We start from the raw sequence: 18574 nt of genomic DNA, 5'->3' as shown, positions 1-18574 counted from the left end.
AAGATGAGATCTTTTTGATTTTAGTACAAATGAAAAAGCTCAGTCGTGTTTTTATTTTTTAAATCTGCTCCCTTTCATTTTGTCTGTTTGCTAAAAAGCGCTGTGATAAAAATGATAAAGGTTTAACTCTGATGAGGTGGCCCTACATACACATCTGCCTGCTCACCAGTGTAATTGCTCTCACATCAGATAGCATTCCATATTCAAATTCAAACCAGGAGTCTGATTAACAGCCATCATGAATGCAAGAAAGCCAAAAACTTGAAAGGGAAAGTTCAAATGGAAACAGTGGACCGTATCGTTTAGTTTTCATTTTGCCTCTCATCACAAACCAAACACTGAACAGCGCAGGGCTCTGCTCTGACTGACTATCGACCAATAACGAGGACGGGATGTCAAAGCCTCCTCGGATGGGTGAAAATCCTCCAATTTGACGTGGCGAGAGACCGTGACAGCTTCACATCAGTCAGGTGAAAACCCCATCACTGCTGTGAAGGCACGCCATAGCTCGCAGTGGGGCTCACCTCAGAAACGGCGACCTTTGTAAAGTCTGCGCCTCGCAGCGCAAACCTGGGCCCACATCTTTCGTGTGCCATGTGTTTACAGCCCTGGTCTGTAGCGGGCTTTGAAGACGGCGCCCTTTCATCAAGCGACAGATGGGATGCACTTTTTGAAACATGTCATGTGGTCCTCCAGGAGCGCTCGGACTGCGCTTCAACCACGATGAGCTATGTGTTCGCGAAGCCACCGCACGATCATTCCCGAAATAAATACCATCGCCATGGATGCGGTGACCTGAGCTTGGGGCATAAAACTTGCCTACATTATGGGTTAACCATCCAAAGGAGGAGTGGATTCCAGTACAGCTAATCAAACGCATTGCAGGAACATCATAAATATCAGAGCTAAACGAGTCCAGTTGTGGCACAGAGAAGCGCAAACACGCTCAAATACTTCTTTTTCTCTGCAGTGAGCACAAAACAGTCTCCAAAGATGGAAACGAGAAGATCAGGACAATTAATTTCATCACAAATGCCTTTTTTATCCTCTCCCACTTCACGTTATCCGAGCTAAACCTGAACACAGAGCCGCAACCTACAGCTGTGAATTACAAATGTGTCTATAATCCATTAACATGTCTCAGGATCTGTTCTGTTATTTACCGTCTACAGAGCAGCTGCAGGATTTGTCTCCTGACATCACCGCTACAGTCTGACTCGTCCCTGCTCGGCCAGTTCGAGCCATCAATTAAAACGGAGCTTGAAAACGAACAAATGTGGATTCTGTTTTTCGGGGTTTGGGGGGTTGAGTTCCCCCTTTCAAAAAGAGACATTTTTTCCCGTGTCGAGGACAGCAGCGCCGCCTCGCACGGATGCTTAATCACTGCGTGTCTGCAGAGGTGCTGCTGAAGAGGAGCAAAAGGTGCTGAGGGCAGGGGGGATTGACGTGAACCCTGTGGGTGGGGAGATGACTTCAGCAGCTCGGGGCGCGCCGTCTCTCCGGGTAAACAGAAAACCCAAGAGCGATAGAAGAATCACAAGGACAGGCACCAGCCTGGCTGCAGGCCTCCAAACAGCACAATAGATAAATTGTGCAGATACATCTGGTTCTTATGAATATACCCCTTTAGATTGTGGTTGATGGAGGCGTGAGAGCACCAGAGCATCCTTATACACGATCAAAGCCAACTTCTTCAAGGAATACAAAAGAATTTGAAATTGCGAGCTGTGTGCCCGTTGCTCCGTGGAAACGGTTCAAGTCGCGCTTTGCACAGGTTCAGGAAGCGAGCCGACCTGACACGGGTCACTTCAGAGACACAAATGAAGCTTGTGAGCAAATCATGATTCACAATCACAGGATGTCTTCTACAACTTGCTGGTGAAGGAGCACACACAAGGACAATCCTTCACATATTACTTACTGTCTCAAACAATATAGTTTTACAATGGCGAGTACAGATGAAGTGTTCTTGAAACATAGAATCAATAAGCTGACATCTGAATAATTCAAACCAAAAGTTTTGCTCTTAGTACAAGAAGGATCTGAATTCTTGCCCCTGCTGCCAATTTTCCCTGAAAGGGAACCTTGAAATAAAATCCACTTAAGCCCTCTGTCTTCCCCTCCAGAGTGCAGTTAAAGCCTTGCTGTGTATGGACATAATTACAGAGTGTCACGGATCTTACATCAGCGCAGAACCCTGACTTCCAGCAGGAAACCCGGTCCACGGGTCAATTACGGCAATAGGATGTGCTCTTTATGCTCAAACGTACGGGCCACACCTGAGAGTAACAGCGTCCAGCTCCACATCCAGCATGTAAATAAATAAAGCGCAGCTTGTAGGAGGTGTGCAGCTCACGGGGGAGTGTGGAGTTATTGCAAAACAGCATATATACGTGCTGCTGCAGCGAGGACCTCAAACCCTGTGGCTGGTGGCCCACAGCAGAGGCCCGAGCTGGGCACCGACAATTGGACCATTGTCAGGGAGACGTGCTGTTGCTGCTCATAGGAAGAATACGTGACTATTTTAAAAAATGTTAGATGATAGAAGCTTTTCATGTCAGCAAACGTGTTTCAATAATGTAGCCACTTTGTCACAGAAACAATCAGACACAGAAGTCATTTAGTCAAATCAAAACACAAACTGAACATCTGATCAGATCTGAAACAAGCTGTTTGTCAGTATAGATTCTGTCAGTAAATAAGTTCCCAGGAAGACTTGGATTAACCCAGAGGAAATTAAAATATTGTGCAACGCCACTTTAAATTTAGTTTATAATGTGAAGCAACAATATCGCCATTGTTCCAACAGCCAGACAGAAAGTATTAACCTACTGCTCAAACAAAGCCTTAAATGCTAACAGCTACATAACCTTGTTTCTCCAATTTCAGCGCAGCAGGGTTTGTTTTTTGTTGAAATTTTTGCTTCTTCATGTTGGAATTAATAGCAAATAATTGACAAAAAAAGTCAGACAATGCCCTGCAGCAGACCTACACAATGCATCTATTCTGAAAACATTACACATTAACCAAAGCGTAGTTGTAACAATGCAGGCAAAGAGCGCCGATTTGCATCACTAGCGAAAAGTAGCCGGCAGTCTCTTACATGCCGAGCGTTGCAGCGCCTTTACTCATCGCTGGAGGACAAACAGAAATTGTGTAACACACATTTACCTGCTGTCCACAGATAACTTAGTGGTTGTATGACCTTAATAACAAACCTCCCTTTAAACCCACATCCTTGTTGATCAGTGAGTCATGCAAGTCACGCTGCACTGAATACAACAGTGTGAGCATTTAGCAATCATGGATGTATCATCAAGTAGCATTCTTCAGGAAGAACGCATTGTTATTATAAAACCTGGCTCAGAAGAAAACATACACATTGTAACCAACCTCACACATCCCAGCATTCATCAGTCACTTCATACCACGGTCAAGTATTTCTGATGGCCACATTGCGCCATCTTGTGTTAACACACTGATATGGCAACAAGCTTAAAGCAGTTCTACAGGAAACCACAAGTCCAAGACCCAAAGCATCTTTTTGGAGCATTTTATTACTTTTTTGACAAATATATATGAAGGTTTTCCTATTAAGGAAACATTCTTTCAAAGATAAGTTTACAGCAAATTCATTCCTGCAAAGAGACAGGAAACAGATATGATGGAGCTAACCATTTCTATTTGTGCCCAGTAAAACGCAAGGGTGCAATTTAATCATTAGAATCAACTGATAACAGTGACACAAAAGTCAGTGTGGTCATTTCTGGTAATGAAAAACAAACAAACCCAAAAAAAACAAGTATTTTTGAATGCCAATGGGACGTCTTTAAACATCCGTGTTATGATTTGGTGGGGTGAATTATTAGTTTTGCATCAAGGCACACAAGCATTGATAACTGTCAGTGGAGCATCATTTGTTTTCTTGATTTTTTTTTTGCCAAGACACTGGTCCCACTTGGCAGTACAGCTGTACAAACTACAGAATAAAAACAAACCAAAAAAAGCATAAGATAGGACATTGCATGATTATAACCAAAGGGAATCTCAAATAATTCAGATCGATAAATGTACACAGCAATATTGAGTTCAGATCTTGGGACCTCCACCTGTGTCGAGCTCTTCAGTATGGTAGGGGGTGACATCGCACTGACTCTCACTGCTCAAACGTGCTAGCCGTTACAGAGGATGCAGCTCAGCGAGGGATCTCTTTTCCTGTTCACAAAACTCCTGTAAACTCCTCCTTCCCTGCCTGAAGTTGCTCTCCCTCCTTGAAAACGGTAAGATGACCTGAAGTCGGAGGAGAGTTTCAATGTTGCTGAAACTTCTAATGTGTGACGTCTTGAGTGTGTCGAGCACTGTAGTCGGAAGATAGCCTGCCAGAGGATCCAGCCATTTCTCCTTCCATGACTTCATCTCAGAGTGAAGGGAGGCCTGGTCTGGCAGGTCCTCCTTGTACAGGCGGAACACAAGACCACTAAGAATGCTGGTTTCTACTTTGGACATTGCGTAAGGCACAATCTCCAGACACCTTAAGGTATCCAACACCTTTTCTGCGAAGAGGTCATCGATTTCTGCTATCGAATGCTCTACAATTTTCATGCTTAAAGATTCTTTGTAAAACTCGCTCAACGGCTCGAGGAGCGCTGAATGCAACATCGTAACGTGGAGTCTAGACGCCAGGGCAACAGCTTCCTCAAACCACACTTTGTGATGGCTGTCAAGATCACTCTTCAGTTTACTGAGGGATGCTTTGACATCAGGCAAGTTGTTCACGGCGAGCAACATATCTAAGGGTTTGCCCTGAAGCGACTGGCTTAGCTTTTTTGTAACAGCCAAGACGTTCTTCTGCACCACTGTCGACAGAATGAACTCAAAGTTTCTGATTGTGTCAAAGAACTGAGATGCTTGTTGCTGGTTTGAAGTACTGCCCTCCACTTTCAGCTCATTCAAGCACAGCATGATTGCTTCTAGGATATCTACGAACACCTCGTGCATGTCGTGACTCTTCTCCCAGTTCTTCATGAGCCTGTCCCTCAACTCGTTGCCCTTTCCCTCATCGCGCTGGAACACTTGAATGATCACGTCTTCCAGCCTGTTCTGGCGTTTCGCGTCTTCTGTGAGCCAATGCAACAGCTTACCGATGAGAACCGCTCCATCGGCTGCCTCTTCGGCGGGACAAGACCTAGCGAGCCACACGTTGAGAGACAAAGCAGAGCTGACAGTTCTAATGGCATGCGGGTATTTCTTAGCTATCGCTAAACTTACAGCCCTCATCTGAGCTCCCACTTCACCGACACTCAGCGAGGCCTGACCTCTACAGTACTCCATGTTGAGCCCCCACTTCTCCGACAGGGCGTTTTCGATAGCATTCGCAAGGGCGGCTGGGTCTTCGCTAAACGGGATAAAGGCCAGCGTTTCCTCACACTGGATGTCCTCTTTGTTCAAGTACCTGATGCACAACGGGACATAGAGCTCACCGTCAATTGCAACTGCTTGCTCAGTTATAACTGTGAAGAACTGAGAGTCCCAGAGTTCCTTGAGGATTTCTTCACGTAGCTGGGGTTCGTAGAAGGACACGGCTGTTCTCGGTCCTGGAACCATCTCCAGTATCACGTCATCCTCGGCGGATTTCACCTCACCGTCTTTGGCTTTCTCTGCTACACTGGAGCCATCTGACTCTGTTGGGGCTGCTGGTTTTCTTTCAATGGCGGCTATTTAAAAGATAACAAATGCATTCAAATATTAATTAGCGCACACATACAAATTGCTACACTTGGTGTCTGTTAGAACTACTCTACCGATACTTTGTTGCCAATAAAGCACTTACCGCTGTCCAGCCTGTGTTTTTGCAGAAATTCCATTACCTGAAAATAAATGTGCAACTATGTGAGTTGTTTGCAGTTTGTTTAGCAATGAAATTATCCACATTATGAGTTATGGCTGCCTTAGTCGTTTGAGCTATAAAAGAGCAGCTTTTTCCAAACTGGCAAAGACTCTTGACTTGAACACTTGGTGGGATGAATTAACGGCAGGGCTAGTTAATCAAAATGAAGAGTGTATTAAAGTTACCTGGGACAGGCATAGACTACTCTCTGGATCAACCTCCACGCACTTCTCAATGACCTCTGGCAGCCTCGTTAGTGTTGTGCAGTGAGAGAGGAGCATCACATGATCTGTTTTGCTTCCTTTGCATACAGTGTTTCTCAACAGATCCCTCATCGAATTCAGGGTAGTCTTCATCAGATCACACTCCATACTGACACTAGGCAGGACAGCTACTAGCCTAAGCAGTAAGGTAACAGTTGGATGGCTCTTGGACTCGGGGTGGACTAGCGTTTCAGCGATGGATGTTGGAAGAGCAACATCTTGGTAGTTCTCCCTCCACACGGCTGCCCAGGTGTTGAGCTCTTGTTCGGCAACTTCGGGCTCGGGTAGATCTGTAAGGTAGAGGCTGAAAGGCTTGTACGTGGACTCGGACAGTACGGGCTGTGGATTGCAAGAAGGCAGCAACGACAGGACTGACAGAGCCTTTAGGTGGCTGTCTGAGAAGCTGTACTTCATTTCATCAATTAGACTTTGCAGAAGAGGGATGCTGAGATTTTCTCTGTAATATATTTCTGGTGATTCATAGCTGTTTGCTTCCTCTGAGAAGCACACTTGCTCCGGAGCGACCCTGGTCGCCAGCTGGAATGCTTGCTCAAACCAAGTGGAGTGCATAGCGCTAACATTTTCTAACATTTTGTTGAGGAACTCTATGACGGAGGGGATTTTTTCCACTTCACAGAGGATATCAGCAGGGTTTCCACAGCGAAAAACAGTGCTACAGTTACGAAGAGGAGCGCACGCGTTCTTCAGTATTACAAGGGTGACGATGTAATCCATATTTCGCAGAGCAGTAGACAAAACTTGCGCATGCATTGATTTGGCACCTGTGGCAGTAGAGCTCACAGCGTCTAGGCAGCTAAGAACACCCTCTAATGTGTCAGCGAGTATGTCAAAGAAGTCCTCCCTCTTTTTCCACCTCGAGCAACAGGTTTCTGGAATTTCCTCCAGGGCTTCCCTCGGCATATTTAGAAGCCCGTCGATAGCCTGCGCCAACTGTCTCTCCAAACTAGGAGACTCGTCAAAGAACAGCAGCAGGTCTTCTGTAACATCCAGCATTTTTGCAACCGATGAGCAAGGCACACTTCTCGCCAGCCAATGGGCAAGGCCACAAGACTCACTGGGCGTCACGACACAAAGCGGGTAGCTCCTGAGGAATTCCAAAGACATTTTCTTCAAGCTTTGATAACCTGGGCCCAGCTGCATGAACGCCTGCCCCCGGCACTGCAACATAGGCAAGCTCCAGTCTTCGGTGAGAATCTTTGCGAGGTTGTTCGCTTGTCTATCAACAGGGCAGTTTTCGTCGAACGGCAGAAAGCCCAGGAGCTCGACTTTTGGAGCCGACTCTCCGACGTACCTCACAAAAACAGGTAGATGGGTCTTGTCACCAATTTTAACAGCCTTATCTGTGATGAGCGAGAAGAAAGGGGATTCCTGTATTTCTTTCAGTATGACGTCTCTGATGCCATTCATGAGGAGCTTCACCATTTCGTCACTGCCTATAGAAGATGTGTTTTTTCCCTCGCATCCAAACCAGTGACACATCCTTAGTTCCTGGATAAAAAGTTCTTGATCTTCTTCTGAGAGCTCACAAATAGTGCTATTCTTTTTCCCCAGTAGTGCAGCCAGCCGGAAAAGTGTTGCCAGACTCTGACGATTATCACCTTTGCTCCCATTCTCATCTGCCAGTTTCAGCTCGGGCTCCTCCATCTTGTCTGGAGATTGGGGGATTTGGAGCTCCTCAGCCTCCACCTTTATGTATTCAACTAATAAACGAGAAAAAACAACACAGTGACTTTGACAAGTATTAGAAACACGGCAAATAAACCCCATAATGTCTCACAGCAACCGTACCTTCCATATTATTTTCAGTGTTCTTGTTGAAGCTCTTGGATTCCTTATCCTGTAAGAATACCGAGGTATGTTATTCCAGTGTTCATTAAAGAAACCCAAAATAAAACAAACTATTAAAAAATAGAAGCACATACCAGACAGATACCCTCCAAGGCTTGTGGCGTAACCTTCAAACACTGGGTCACCATGCGGTCCAAGTCTCTGCTGAAGTCCGTGCCCACCTGCAGCAGAGCCAAGCACGGCGACCTATCTTTGGGATTCGTATCCCTCAGGTACTCTTGGAACTTCTTGTGGCGCATTACAACGCCGCAGTCCTCCAGCGCCGTGCTGGGCAGCACCGACATAATCCTCAGCAGTGCGTTGATGTTCCCAAAGTACTGCATGAGCGGCAGGCGTAACGTGTGAAATATGGAGCTCGGGATGGTCACGGACGCCACTTTGGTCTTCCACGTCACTCTCCAACAGCACAGCTCGGTGAAGAAGTTGTCGGCGTCGGGCAGATCGCTGCTGTAGAGGGGCGGCTTTGATTTCAAGCTCTCAAACACGTAACTCACTGTGACCGAGCACGGGACCAGCGACAGGAAGTTCAGAGCTTCTTTGTGGTCTTCTGAGAAATGATCCTTCACAGTATTGATCAGGTTGTCGACCAGCGGCACGCTTAGGCCATCTTTATAATAACCGACCGGCTTTATCATGCTGTCCCGTGGCAAAGAGTTCTCAGGCACTTCAATCTGCACTCTCAGACTCTGCGCCATCGCACAGGCCTCGTCGAACCAGTTCTGGTGAAACACCTTCATGTTTGTTTTCACTCGGTTCAGCGTGGCCACAATACCGCTGATCTGACAAAGCTGGGATGCAGCAGTGAACTGGTCCTTCTGGATACCAGCGCTCAGCTCTCTGGTAAAAGACGACGCGTTCTTCAGCACCACCATGGCGATGATGAAATCAAACTCCATGACCTTGTGGAGAAGTGCTCCAGCTAGTTCTGAAACAGACGCTTTCCATCTCTGCGGGTTGTTTTTGACTTTCTCCAGACATTCGACCAGAGGCTCCAGCATCTGCACAAACACCTCGTAAGAGTCGTGCTTCTCTTGCCAACAGGAACAGAACTTGCCCTGCAACTCCTGGACTTTTTCGTAGCTCTCTCTGAGACCAAAGTCTATCACGTGGTCGAGCTGCTTTTCTAGAGCAACGCTACTGCCAAAAAACATCAACACCTCTTCGAATGTATCCAGGGCTCTTTTAACAGCAGGCACTGGGATGGATTTCGACCACCACGTGTTGAAAGAATAGCAGGAGCAGTGTGTGCTTATAGCCAGAGGATACTTCTCTTGCACTTTGCAAGCAAAGGCTTTCAGCTTGTAGGAAACATCGCCAGAGCCCAGGTACGCTTGACCTCTGCAATTTTTCAAATCGAGATGCCACTCCACGGTGACTATTCCCATGAGACGCTGTACCATGACATCGCATTCCAGATCCGCCTCGAGGAATCCCATCAGCTCTAAGCGCATGACATCGAAACTGTCCACAAACCGCAGAAAGAGCGGCAGATAGTCTCTCTCGCCCAGCTTCACGACGCGGTCGATAAACAAGGAAAAGAACGAGCTCCCCACCTCCATGATGATTCCCTCCCTGACAACGTTCTCGCACACACTGAGAACTTCTTTCATTTCAGACTTGGTCACGTACTCGACTTCTCCGTCCTGAGGAGGACAGGCGTCACCGTGGAGCCTGCTTTGGCTGCTGTATGCAGAGGTCACCGCAGCCTGTAGTGCAGACTTCAGAGCTTCTCTGTCGGTTTCTGCACATTTCATCTCCACGAGCCTGTCTGGATCCATCTCCAGGTTGATGAGCTGCAGTTCTTCCTCGGTGTCCTTCTCTGCGTGGTTTCCAAAGGAGGTCACTGAAACAAAAATTTGAATTTGAAATATGAATGAATGTAATCGGAGTAAAGTTTTACACTTCAACCTCATTGAGTTAGTCTGGAGTTAGAGCTGTGCGATAGGACCTAATTTTTTATATCCTGATATAAGACATTTATCGTCCCAACGACGATAAATAATCACAAAAATTTTAAAAAAAATTTTTACACTCGACTTGCATGAAGTGTTTTCAGCTGGGCGTCATGTACCTGGAGTTGAGCATACAACGTATGTCTGAAAAAGCATAGTTTTAACAGCCATTTATTACATGGCGTGCTGCGGGGAAAAGCGTGCTCTAACGTTTAAGTCTGAGGTTATTTGGAGCACCTGACGGCTCTTTTTTTGCTTCTCGTCAGTAAACTCTCTCCACACTCTTTCACGTGATTCCTGTGTAGGTGGTTGAAGAGGTTTGTCGTGTGGAGTCTGAGGTGGGGGCCGGTTTCCTGCATAATTTGCAGAGTACAGTTTTCTGGTTCATGTCAGACTTTTCATAACCAACCCATGTCCGTGCTACAGAGGCAGCCCCTCGTTTAGGAATAAGGTCCTGGTTTGTTTTGACTGGTTTTTCCGTTTGTCATCATTTTAGTTTTATTTTGAAAAAACTCAACAGGATCTTCAGCTTTATTGTGAAAGGTTTATGTGGAAAATAAACAAGCGGACGGCAGAGCCACACGCTGGGTTTACCGTTGTTGTTGCTAATGACAACGGGTAAAAACAGTCACTTGTCCGTCCGTAGTGTGGTTATTTTAAATATAAGAGGAAGAGAGAAATTAATATAGCTGCTACAGTGACCATCAAAACCATAAAATATTGCCATAAATAGTTTATTTTGTGACACCGTGAAACAAACGATAGCGTAAAATGAAACGATGTTTTTATATCGTCATCAGATACATATCGTTATATCAAACAGGCCTATTTGGAGTCACCAAAGTTATATAGCAAACAGCTGATTTAATGTGGTTAATTTGTTTTATTACATAATGAGATTACTCTATACTCTAAATAGAGCTGGGCGATATAAGATTTTTTCATATCACGATATGTTTTTTTTTTTTCATTTCAGGCGATAACGATATATATCAGGGTTCGGCTCTGCGCTAGTTAATTTGGATTGGCTGTTCTTTTTTTTTTTTTTTTGCTCAGGACAAGAGAGATGAGGCCTATCGCAATAGTTTAACTTTTCTATCGAGAAAAAGTTATTTCGTAATACATATCGTTATTGTTCTATCGTCCAGCTCTAACTCTAAACCAGCAGCCTTTCTTTGTGCTACGGACCAGTTTAATGTCGGTCAATATTCTCACAGACCGGCCTTTAAGGTGTTGCGGATAAATGCAACAACATAAAATGATACAACAAGACAAAAATGCTGGTATTTTGTAAATATAATAATAAATGCAAATTCAGTAATTTGGTGTAACTTTATTAGCAGCGCCCTCCTGAAATGCACCAACAACACAGACAGTAACATCCTCCTCTCTGCCCCTTAATGCTCTCTGGTCGCTATGGTAGCGCGTAAATATTTCTTTCAAAATAAGACAACTACACCAGGGGGAAAAGACCCAGGGAAACAGAGTTAATGATAAAAACCCTGAAAACCTTTTTGACCGCCCTTTTTGGTACGTTTTGTTTTTTCCTGTTGTTGCTGTTGTTCGCTTTGTTTTTCCCCTTTTTTTTGATGCCAAAACTGTAAAACTGTACTTGTTGTTCCTAGAGTATTTAAAAGTAGAATGGGAGGCAGAGCCTTCAGTTTTCAGGCCCCTCTTCTCTGGAACCAGCTTCCAGTTTAGATTCGGGAGACAGACACTATCTCTACTTTCAAGATTAGGCTTAAAACTTTCCTTTTTGCTAAAGCATATAGTTAGGGCTGGACCAGGTGACCCTGAATCCTCCCTTAGTTATGCTGCAATAGACGTAGGGTGCCGGGGGATTCCCATGATGCATTGAGTTTTTCCTTTCCAGTCACCTTTCTCACTCACTATGTATTAACAGACCTCTCTGCATTGAATCATATCTGTTATTAACCTCTGTCTCTCTTCCACAGCATGTCTTTTATCCTGTCTTCCTTCTCTCACCCCAACCAATCACAGCAGATGGCCCCGCCCCTCCCTGAGCCTGGTTCTGCTGGAGGTTTCTTCCTGTTAAAAGGGAGTTTTTCCTTCCCACTGTCGCCAAAGTGCTGCTCATAGGGGGTCATATGATTGTTGGGTTTTTCTCTGTATCTATGAAGCGCCTTGAGGCGACTTTTGTTGTGATTTGGCGCTATATAAATAAAATTGAATTGAATTAAAAAGGAAGCAATGTCAGTCTACGGGACAATTTGTGATTGTTATTTGTGCTTCACAATAAAATTATTTGAAGAGAGAGAAAAACCTTGAAAACCATAAATTTCACACCTGAGCCTCAACTCTCGCAGCCCGGTACCGGTCCGTGACCCGGTGGTTAGGGACCGCTTCTCTAAATGATGGTGTGCATATTTGGCTTACATTGTTGAGTCAGTGACTGTACGTTGCAGTAGTTTCTTGGAGCTGGTTCAAGTGCAGAGGCCAACCATGCTGACCGTGTTTTGTTGTGAATCAAGTTGTTTAGTTGACTTCTGTTACAGGATCACTTACTTACATTGTGCACAATGAGCACTTTTCCTATATACAGCTGCATTTAACTATATTCAATGGCTCATAAATAACGTGTGAACAACAAGCAGAAAATTATTTCATGATTTGCTTTTTCTCACCTTGTGCAGGCTTCTCTTTTGTATCATCATCCTGTAACACAAACAGGCACCAATGTGACGTCACGTCAGGATAAATAAACGATCACCACTGATTAAAGTCAGACATGAATTATCAACTCACCATTTTCAGCATCTGTAGGATGTCCGGGTGCTTCTGGACATACGAATCCACCATTTGTTCAACACTGAAGTGCACGTCCTGGTTAACGTAGACGTACGCCATGCTGCACTGTCGTTGATCATCCGGCGTGGCTCTCAGGTACGAGTGGCAGCGCTCCAGCACCATGTGGTATTGACCGTACACGTCCGCCTCCGCGTTTACGCAGGGAACAGTTCCCAACACCCTCAGCAAGCTCTGCACGTTCGGGTAAAATCCGATATCTGGAATCTTGAGGGTAGCAAAGACCGTGGTCGGAAGAATCCTGCGCTTGCTCGCGTGCCTCCACTTCACTTCCCAGCAGCCGAGCTCTTCGTAGAACGTGTCGGGCCGCGCGAGGTTGTTCAAGTTGGCGTCTGCTACTTTATCCCTGCGGATGCTGAAGTTATGGTCGGCCATGTAAGACGGCACCAACGACAGCCATCTGAGAATCCTCACCATCTCTGTGCTGAACACTCTCTTCACCTCGGCGACGAGGTACTGCAAGATGGGCCGGCTCAGAGTTTCTCTGTAAAAGTCTTCCAGCGGCGTCTCGGTGGCGTCCCCTTGAGCCATCTCCGGTTTGGTGACCTCCACTCCCAGCTTCTTCGCTCGACCGACTGCGTCTGAAAACCATTTCCTGTGGAATATTGCAAGCTCTTGTTGGTATTTGCTTACCAACTTTAAGGCATTGGAAATTGTGTACTGCAAAGTACTGCTGATGCTAATTATTCCCCTGAGACTTGAGTTGAGTATGCTCACACAGCAGAGGGTGTTCTTCAGAACAACGAGCGTCATAATGAAATTGAAATTCTTCAAAATGGGCTTGAGCTTGGCCATCTGCTCAGCAGTGTCTTCATCTACCTTTGAAATGATCTCGTTGATGCAGTTCAGGAATGGCTCAAGAATATCTAGCATGGTCTGGAAGGCGTCGGTGCCATATTCCCAGTTCCCACTAATAGCTGCCTTGATCCTGTCCACTTCCCCTTTTACGTGCCCGTATGTCATCTGGATCTTTCCCTCCAGCCGCTTGCACAGCTCTGGCGTTCTCCTGAGTAACGAGGCCACTTCCTCTACAGTGTCTGCAACCGTCTGGATGGAGGGCACGGGCATGCAGCGAATGATCCATATGTTGAAAGCGTACGGGTCGCTTGGCGACAGCACGACTTGCGGAAACTCCTGCAGAATTCGGCAAGTGAGATCTCGCATTTTCTGACACATGCTACCAGTAACGAGGTACGTGAGTCCTCTGCAGTGCTCCATCCTGAGCCCCCACTTGTTTCGCAGCTCAGACAGGAGCATGTAAAACAGATTCTCTCCGTCCATGTCGCACGGCAAGAACCCGACGAGGTGCTTTTGTGGAAACCCAGCTACTGTGACGGACCTGATGAACACCGGGATCTGCTCCTTTCCTTCGATCTTGGTCACATCCTGAAGCAGAATGGAGAAGAACCGTGCCAGCCGGAGGCTGTTCTGGATCTCCTCTCGCATCAGACCTTCGCTGAACTGCAGGATCTCTTTCTTGTCGATCTTTTCCAGACAGACCTGACTGAGCGCCCGCTGACCCCTCGCACCTCCGATCGGCTCGTCGGCATTGATGTTTGCACCGTTGATGCTGAATCCCGTCAGTGCCAGGATTTCCTTAAAGTAGACTTTCAGAGTCTCTTTTGCTTTGGAGGTGGCTGCATCCTCTTGGGTTTGGTTTTCTTTTTGCAGTTCACTTGCTGCGCTGTTCTCTCCACATCCGCTCTCTTCTTTCGTCTCCTCCGTTACTTCTGCGGCTGTGTTTTCTTAAGCATGAGAAGACACTAATTCAGTCAGTCAGTGTTTACAACACGAGCACATTCGCGAAAATACACGAAACCTTGAGGAAATGTAAAAAATGAATCGAAGCAGTTACTGTACCTTTTGTCTTTTTCACAGCAGTATCATCCTCTTCTGACTGGTTTGGTGAAATGGATAATTAAACATTTTTAGGGTGTTAATGTTTGATTTAAAAAACATTCCAACAAGAGCATTTCAAAGACCTGGACAGACACTTACAGGATCTCTGGCTCGCTTCCTGCTGTAGGTCGACTGATTGTTCGCAGGCCTTGCGACGTCAAATACTGTTGGAACAGCATCTTCCTTTAACGCACAACTGGATGAACTCTGGATGAACAAACATGCACACAAACAGAAATATGAAGCAGACACACTCTGATGCATTTCTCTAATATCAAAATGTCAATACAGAGGATTATATATGATCTGACGTTTGTAAACAAAGCAGTTTTTTGCACTTATAGTTTGAGTGGTGTTGATAAAACTGTGAAGAATCTTTTATAGTTTTATTAAGTTGCATGATGCTGATTGCACAGATGTGCTTGCAAAAAAGCACTTGTGTTTGACATCAATAAGCTGCACAAACATGGGCATTTTTAATCTCCTGTTGTGTGATATCAGGCTGCCCACGTGTACCTAATGAACTGGAATTCTCTACTAGCACCTACTCACCCCACACTGAGCGTCACCTCAGTGTGGGTGGGGCTGAAAGCCCTGTGCTACATCCTTACAATCCCTCTGGATTCTGTCGGTGGCACAAAAACCTCGGCTGTGTAGGTACTAAAACAGTACCAGGTTCTACCGCCTAATGGAAAAGTCTAAAAACCGAGTCGAGCAGGTGTTACTGCAAAAGAGCCTTTTGTTTAGTTAGTTGATCTTAACTGAGAGCAATGAGCAGCAGACCCGCTTCTCACCTGGTGAGAGATCATAGACGGCTCAAAGTGCTTTGCACAAAGTCTGTAGAGCTTATGCAGCTGTTCAGGAGGTTCTGAAGCCAAATCGGGACGACGACAGTTCTCCAACCATTGGTTGCAGCTGCAAAACACAAGAGGACAAAGGTGTCAGTTGTTGGAGGCACAAACAAATACAGAGTAAAACGGACACCAGCGAAGCACCGAACATAAACAAAAAAAACCATAAAAGCCCCCAAACATCATTTGGGTTCTCAAAGCATTAAAATGTCTTAGGATGTATTTAATTATGCGCTGTATCCAAGCACGGCTGTCATCCACCCAACTCCCCTGATGAACTTCACTCACAGTGAGCATAATGAACAGTTTGTCACAGCGCCCAAACTCGTCCCTCTCTCTCTCTCTCACACGTATTTGGAAAGCTCTCTTAAGAGGCACAATGAGGTTCATGATTTTATGCATTGTGGTTTAACTGAAGCCATTTCTGGAAGCAGTGGCGCACACACACACACACACAGGTCGCATAGATTAATGAATTACTTAACGCAGGGACAGCAGCTCCAGGATTTGGAGTGTAGTGTTTGGGCGCTGTTACCGTGCTATGCTCAGGCTCACCTAGCTGCTAGGTGATCACAAATAAACTGGGCTCCACGTTGGGAGATGTGGCACAGTTCAGATCACCTGGCCGAAGCAGCCCCTGTTTACTTTCACTTCGCTGTTCACTGTGAAGCAGAACTATGACTGAGCTGCTTGTGTTTTTATGGACACTGAAACTTACAGCCAATGCAGTTTTATTCTTTATTTCTACAGAGTGCATAATTGCACTTCGCCTCACTGGTGGCACTACTGGAACAAATTAAATGAATTAAGTGTGAATGACTGCCGTGACTGTAGCTTTGGCTGATTCACATGAGCCGTTTCCCTCTGACACAGCCTTATTATTATTCATCTCTACTAAATTGATTTAGTAGTGCATTATTAGCTGTTTTAACATCAGATGGGCGCTTATTTACACTTAAGCCAAAGCTGAAGGCAAACTCCTTTAAATATGTCTTAGACCCCATGATCTAGTAGGCAGTATTTCCTCTGGCATGGAGGACTTCCTGTCCACAGACACTGTACCTTGATTCAGTCAGCTAGCGTGCATCTGTCACTCAGTCACAGTTCTTATTAATTCTCGAATTTATTTGTAAGTCGGTCAACAGAGCCGGTTATGATTCACGACAACAAAAAGCTAAAAGGACGGACGAGATAACTATTAATTCACAGGGCGATCACATGGACGCTGCTTAAATATTGTAATATTTATACGCTACACAATGAGCTGCGATGGAAAATTACTATGGAACTGCGCAGCTTTGAGCAACAACCAAAACATCACCAAAAGCATTATTAATTACAGGTGTTTTAATTGTGCTAAGCTAACGCGAGTCATTCTCACATTGCCGCACCGCTGGGATGGTAAGTGCTGTGCACTGATGGTGATTTAAATAGAGCACAAAAAAAAGTTTTTAACTAAGGCTTCTCAGCGTGTGTGAAATGACTGAACTTAAAGGAAATCCCCAAAAGGCCGTTTTTCACGTCGGTGTCCGTTTCTGAGGCTGAACGAGTGACCGGAGTCTTATTTCACACGGACTTTTCTTTCAGGAGTAACGTTAAGTCTGCGCCATTTTCCACCGAGTTGTGTCACTATTAGCCAACATGATGTTAGGCTAACGCCAATGCTAACAGCCTGTAGCCAACACATTTATTCTGCATGCTCAGCGGCTCGTTTCTCTAGCTGCATCTCAATGAAATAAGCATAAGTCTTACCGCTCCGGATCCAATGGAAAGCTAAAAAGTGGAGTGGTCTTTTCGGATCCCCGCTGCTGGTAATCACAGTTCGCTGCGGCGCAGCAGTCAGTCATTTTGGATTGCAATGAAGCTAGCAAGCAAGTTAGCTAGCTTAGCTGGCGGTTGCAAGCTGGCAAGCCTACTGTGAGCAAACCTGTAGGACAGTCTACAGAGTCATGCCTTGGGCAAAACCTGCAACCGACACAGTTGACTTTCACTGTTATTCTCGCTTATTGCCTCTTTACCAGACTAAGAACCTACTAATTCCATGCTTTCAAAAGTTGATGCTGCGTGCTGAGCCAAAGTCGCCAAAAGCGTGTTATCCCATCAACCAGGAACTAAGTGCTGCAATAATAATATTCACCAGCAGAGGGCAGAATACCATGACCAAAGAGTATTATTGTCAAGATGATTTACTCCCTATTCTGATGTAGCCTGAAAATGCGCGCAGGAATTAAATAAAAGTAAGGTTTGTTTTATTGGGATATACAAATAAACGAGGTTTACATTCACAACTTTTGGCATGGCGTCGTTAAAATCCTCCGTATGCATCAGCTACTGGTACAGTTCAATAAAATGTCATTACACAAACATTAAGCACAGGTGTCGTACTTCTCTTGTTCTAACTGAACACTCTTTGAATTTGACTTGGCGCTTCCTTTTCTTTGAGCACATTTGATTGTTTCTTTCATTTCAGTGATTTACCTCCTGTCTGTGAAACGCCAGACAATTAATTAAATAAAATGTGGAAATAAATCATTTATGAATAGTTTTCCAAAATAAGAATTAATACAAATTTGACATATCTAATAATTTACATTTTTAATTACTCAATTGTTTCTGTGCTGCATCATGAATTAATTCTATCCTTCGACCTTAGCCATCAAAGTAATCAGCCTTTGAATTGGCCGGGAGTTGTTTCTTTCAATCTGCGTTTGTCCGTTTAAAGTGCAGAGTTTGTCCTTGCATGCTCGCTAGTTCCTCTTTGGCAAGTACACTCAAGAGTCCAGACTTCTGAGGACACAGCTCAGTTAGACAGCAGCAGATTTGATGACTATGGCTCACCTTAAGTATACTTTACTGGCTTTTTACCCTTATAAGTAATATTTACAATGAACATAGCATGTAATTGACCTAATTGTCTTTTTTGGGTTATATTTACAATTCTATAGGCACTCCAGCAAGTTGTTTGGCTATAAAAGAGTCACTGATGTTAAATTATTATGGAGTGAACACTGGGTTTATTTAGAACAG

The 18574-nt window shown here is 45.0% G+C and overlaps 1 protein-coding gene across 1 annotated transcript; it reads right to left on the bottom strand.

Annotated features, from left to right (window-relative positions):
* Nucleotides 1-4126: 4126 nt before the first annotated feature.
* On the bottom strand, nucleotides 4127-17692 carry LOC146509407 (uncharacterized). Its single transcript, XM_085174868.1, has 11 exons — nucleotides 17300-17692; nucleotides 15491-15611; nucleotides 14796-14903; nucleotides 14658-14694; nucleotides 12738-14542; nucleotides 12617-12647; nucleotides 8094-9862; nucleotides 7960-8008; nucleotides 6073-7871; nucleotides 5831-5867; nucleotides 4127-5714 (listed from the first exon to the last, which is right to left on the bottom strand). Exons 1-11 carry the CDS (start codon nucleotides 17392-17394, stop codon nucleotides 4180-4182), a joined length of 7386 nt encoding a protein of 2461 aa, XP_085030994.1. The 5' UTR covers nucleotides 17395-17692; the 3' UTR covers nucleotides 4127-4179.
* Nucleotides 17693-18574: the final 882 nt, after the last annotated feature.

Source organism: Neolamprologus multifasciatus, chromosome 10, assembly GCF_963576455.1.
Source record: "Neolamprologus multifasciatus chromosome 10, fNeoMul1.2, whole genome shotgun sequence".
NCBI classification, from domain to species: domain Eukaryota; kingdom Metazoa; phylum Chordata; class Actinopteri; order Cichliformes; family Cichlidae; genus Neolamprologus; species Neolamprologus multifasciatus.
Note: the sequence above shows the minus strand (reverse complement) of the source record. Positions and strands in the feature narration are given on the sequence as shown.

Bases quoted from the DNA above. Each gene is read 5' to 3' on its own strand.
- LOC146509407 (XM_085174868.1), bottom strand. From the start codon at position 17,394: ATGACTGACTGCTGCGCCGCAGCGAACTGTGATTACCAGCAGCGGGGA. The intron at 7,872-7,959 runs GTACGGTTGCTG...CTCGTTTATTAG, and splicing joins CACTGAAAATAATATGGAAG to TTGAATACATAAAGGTGGAG. The intron at 5,715-5,830 runs GTAAGTGCTTTA...TCTTTTAAATAG, and splicing joins AAAACACAGGCTGGACAGCG to CCGCCATTGAAAGAAAACCA.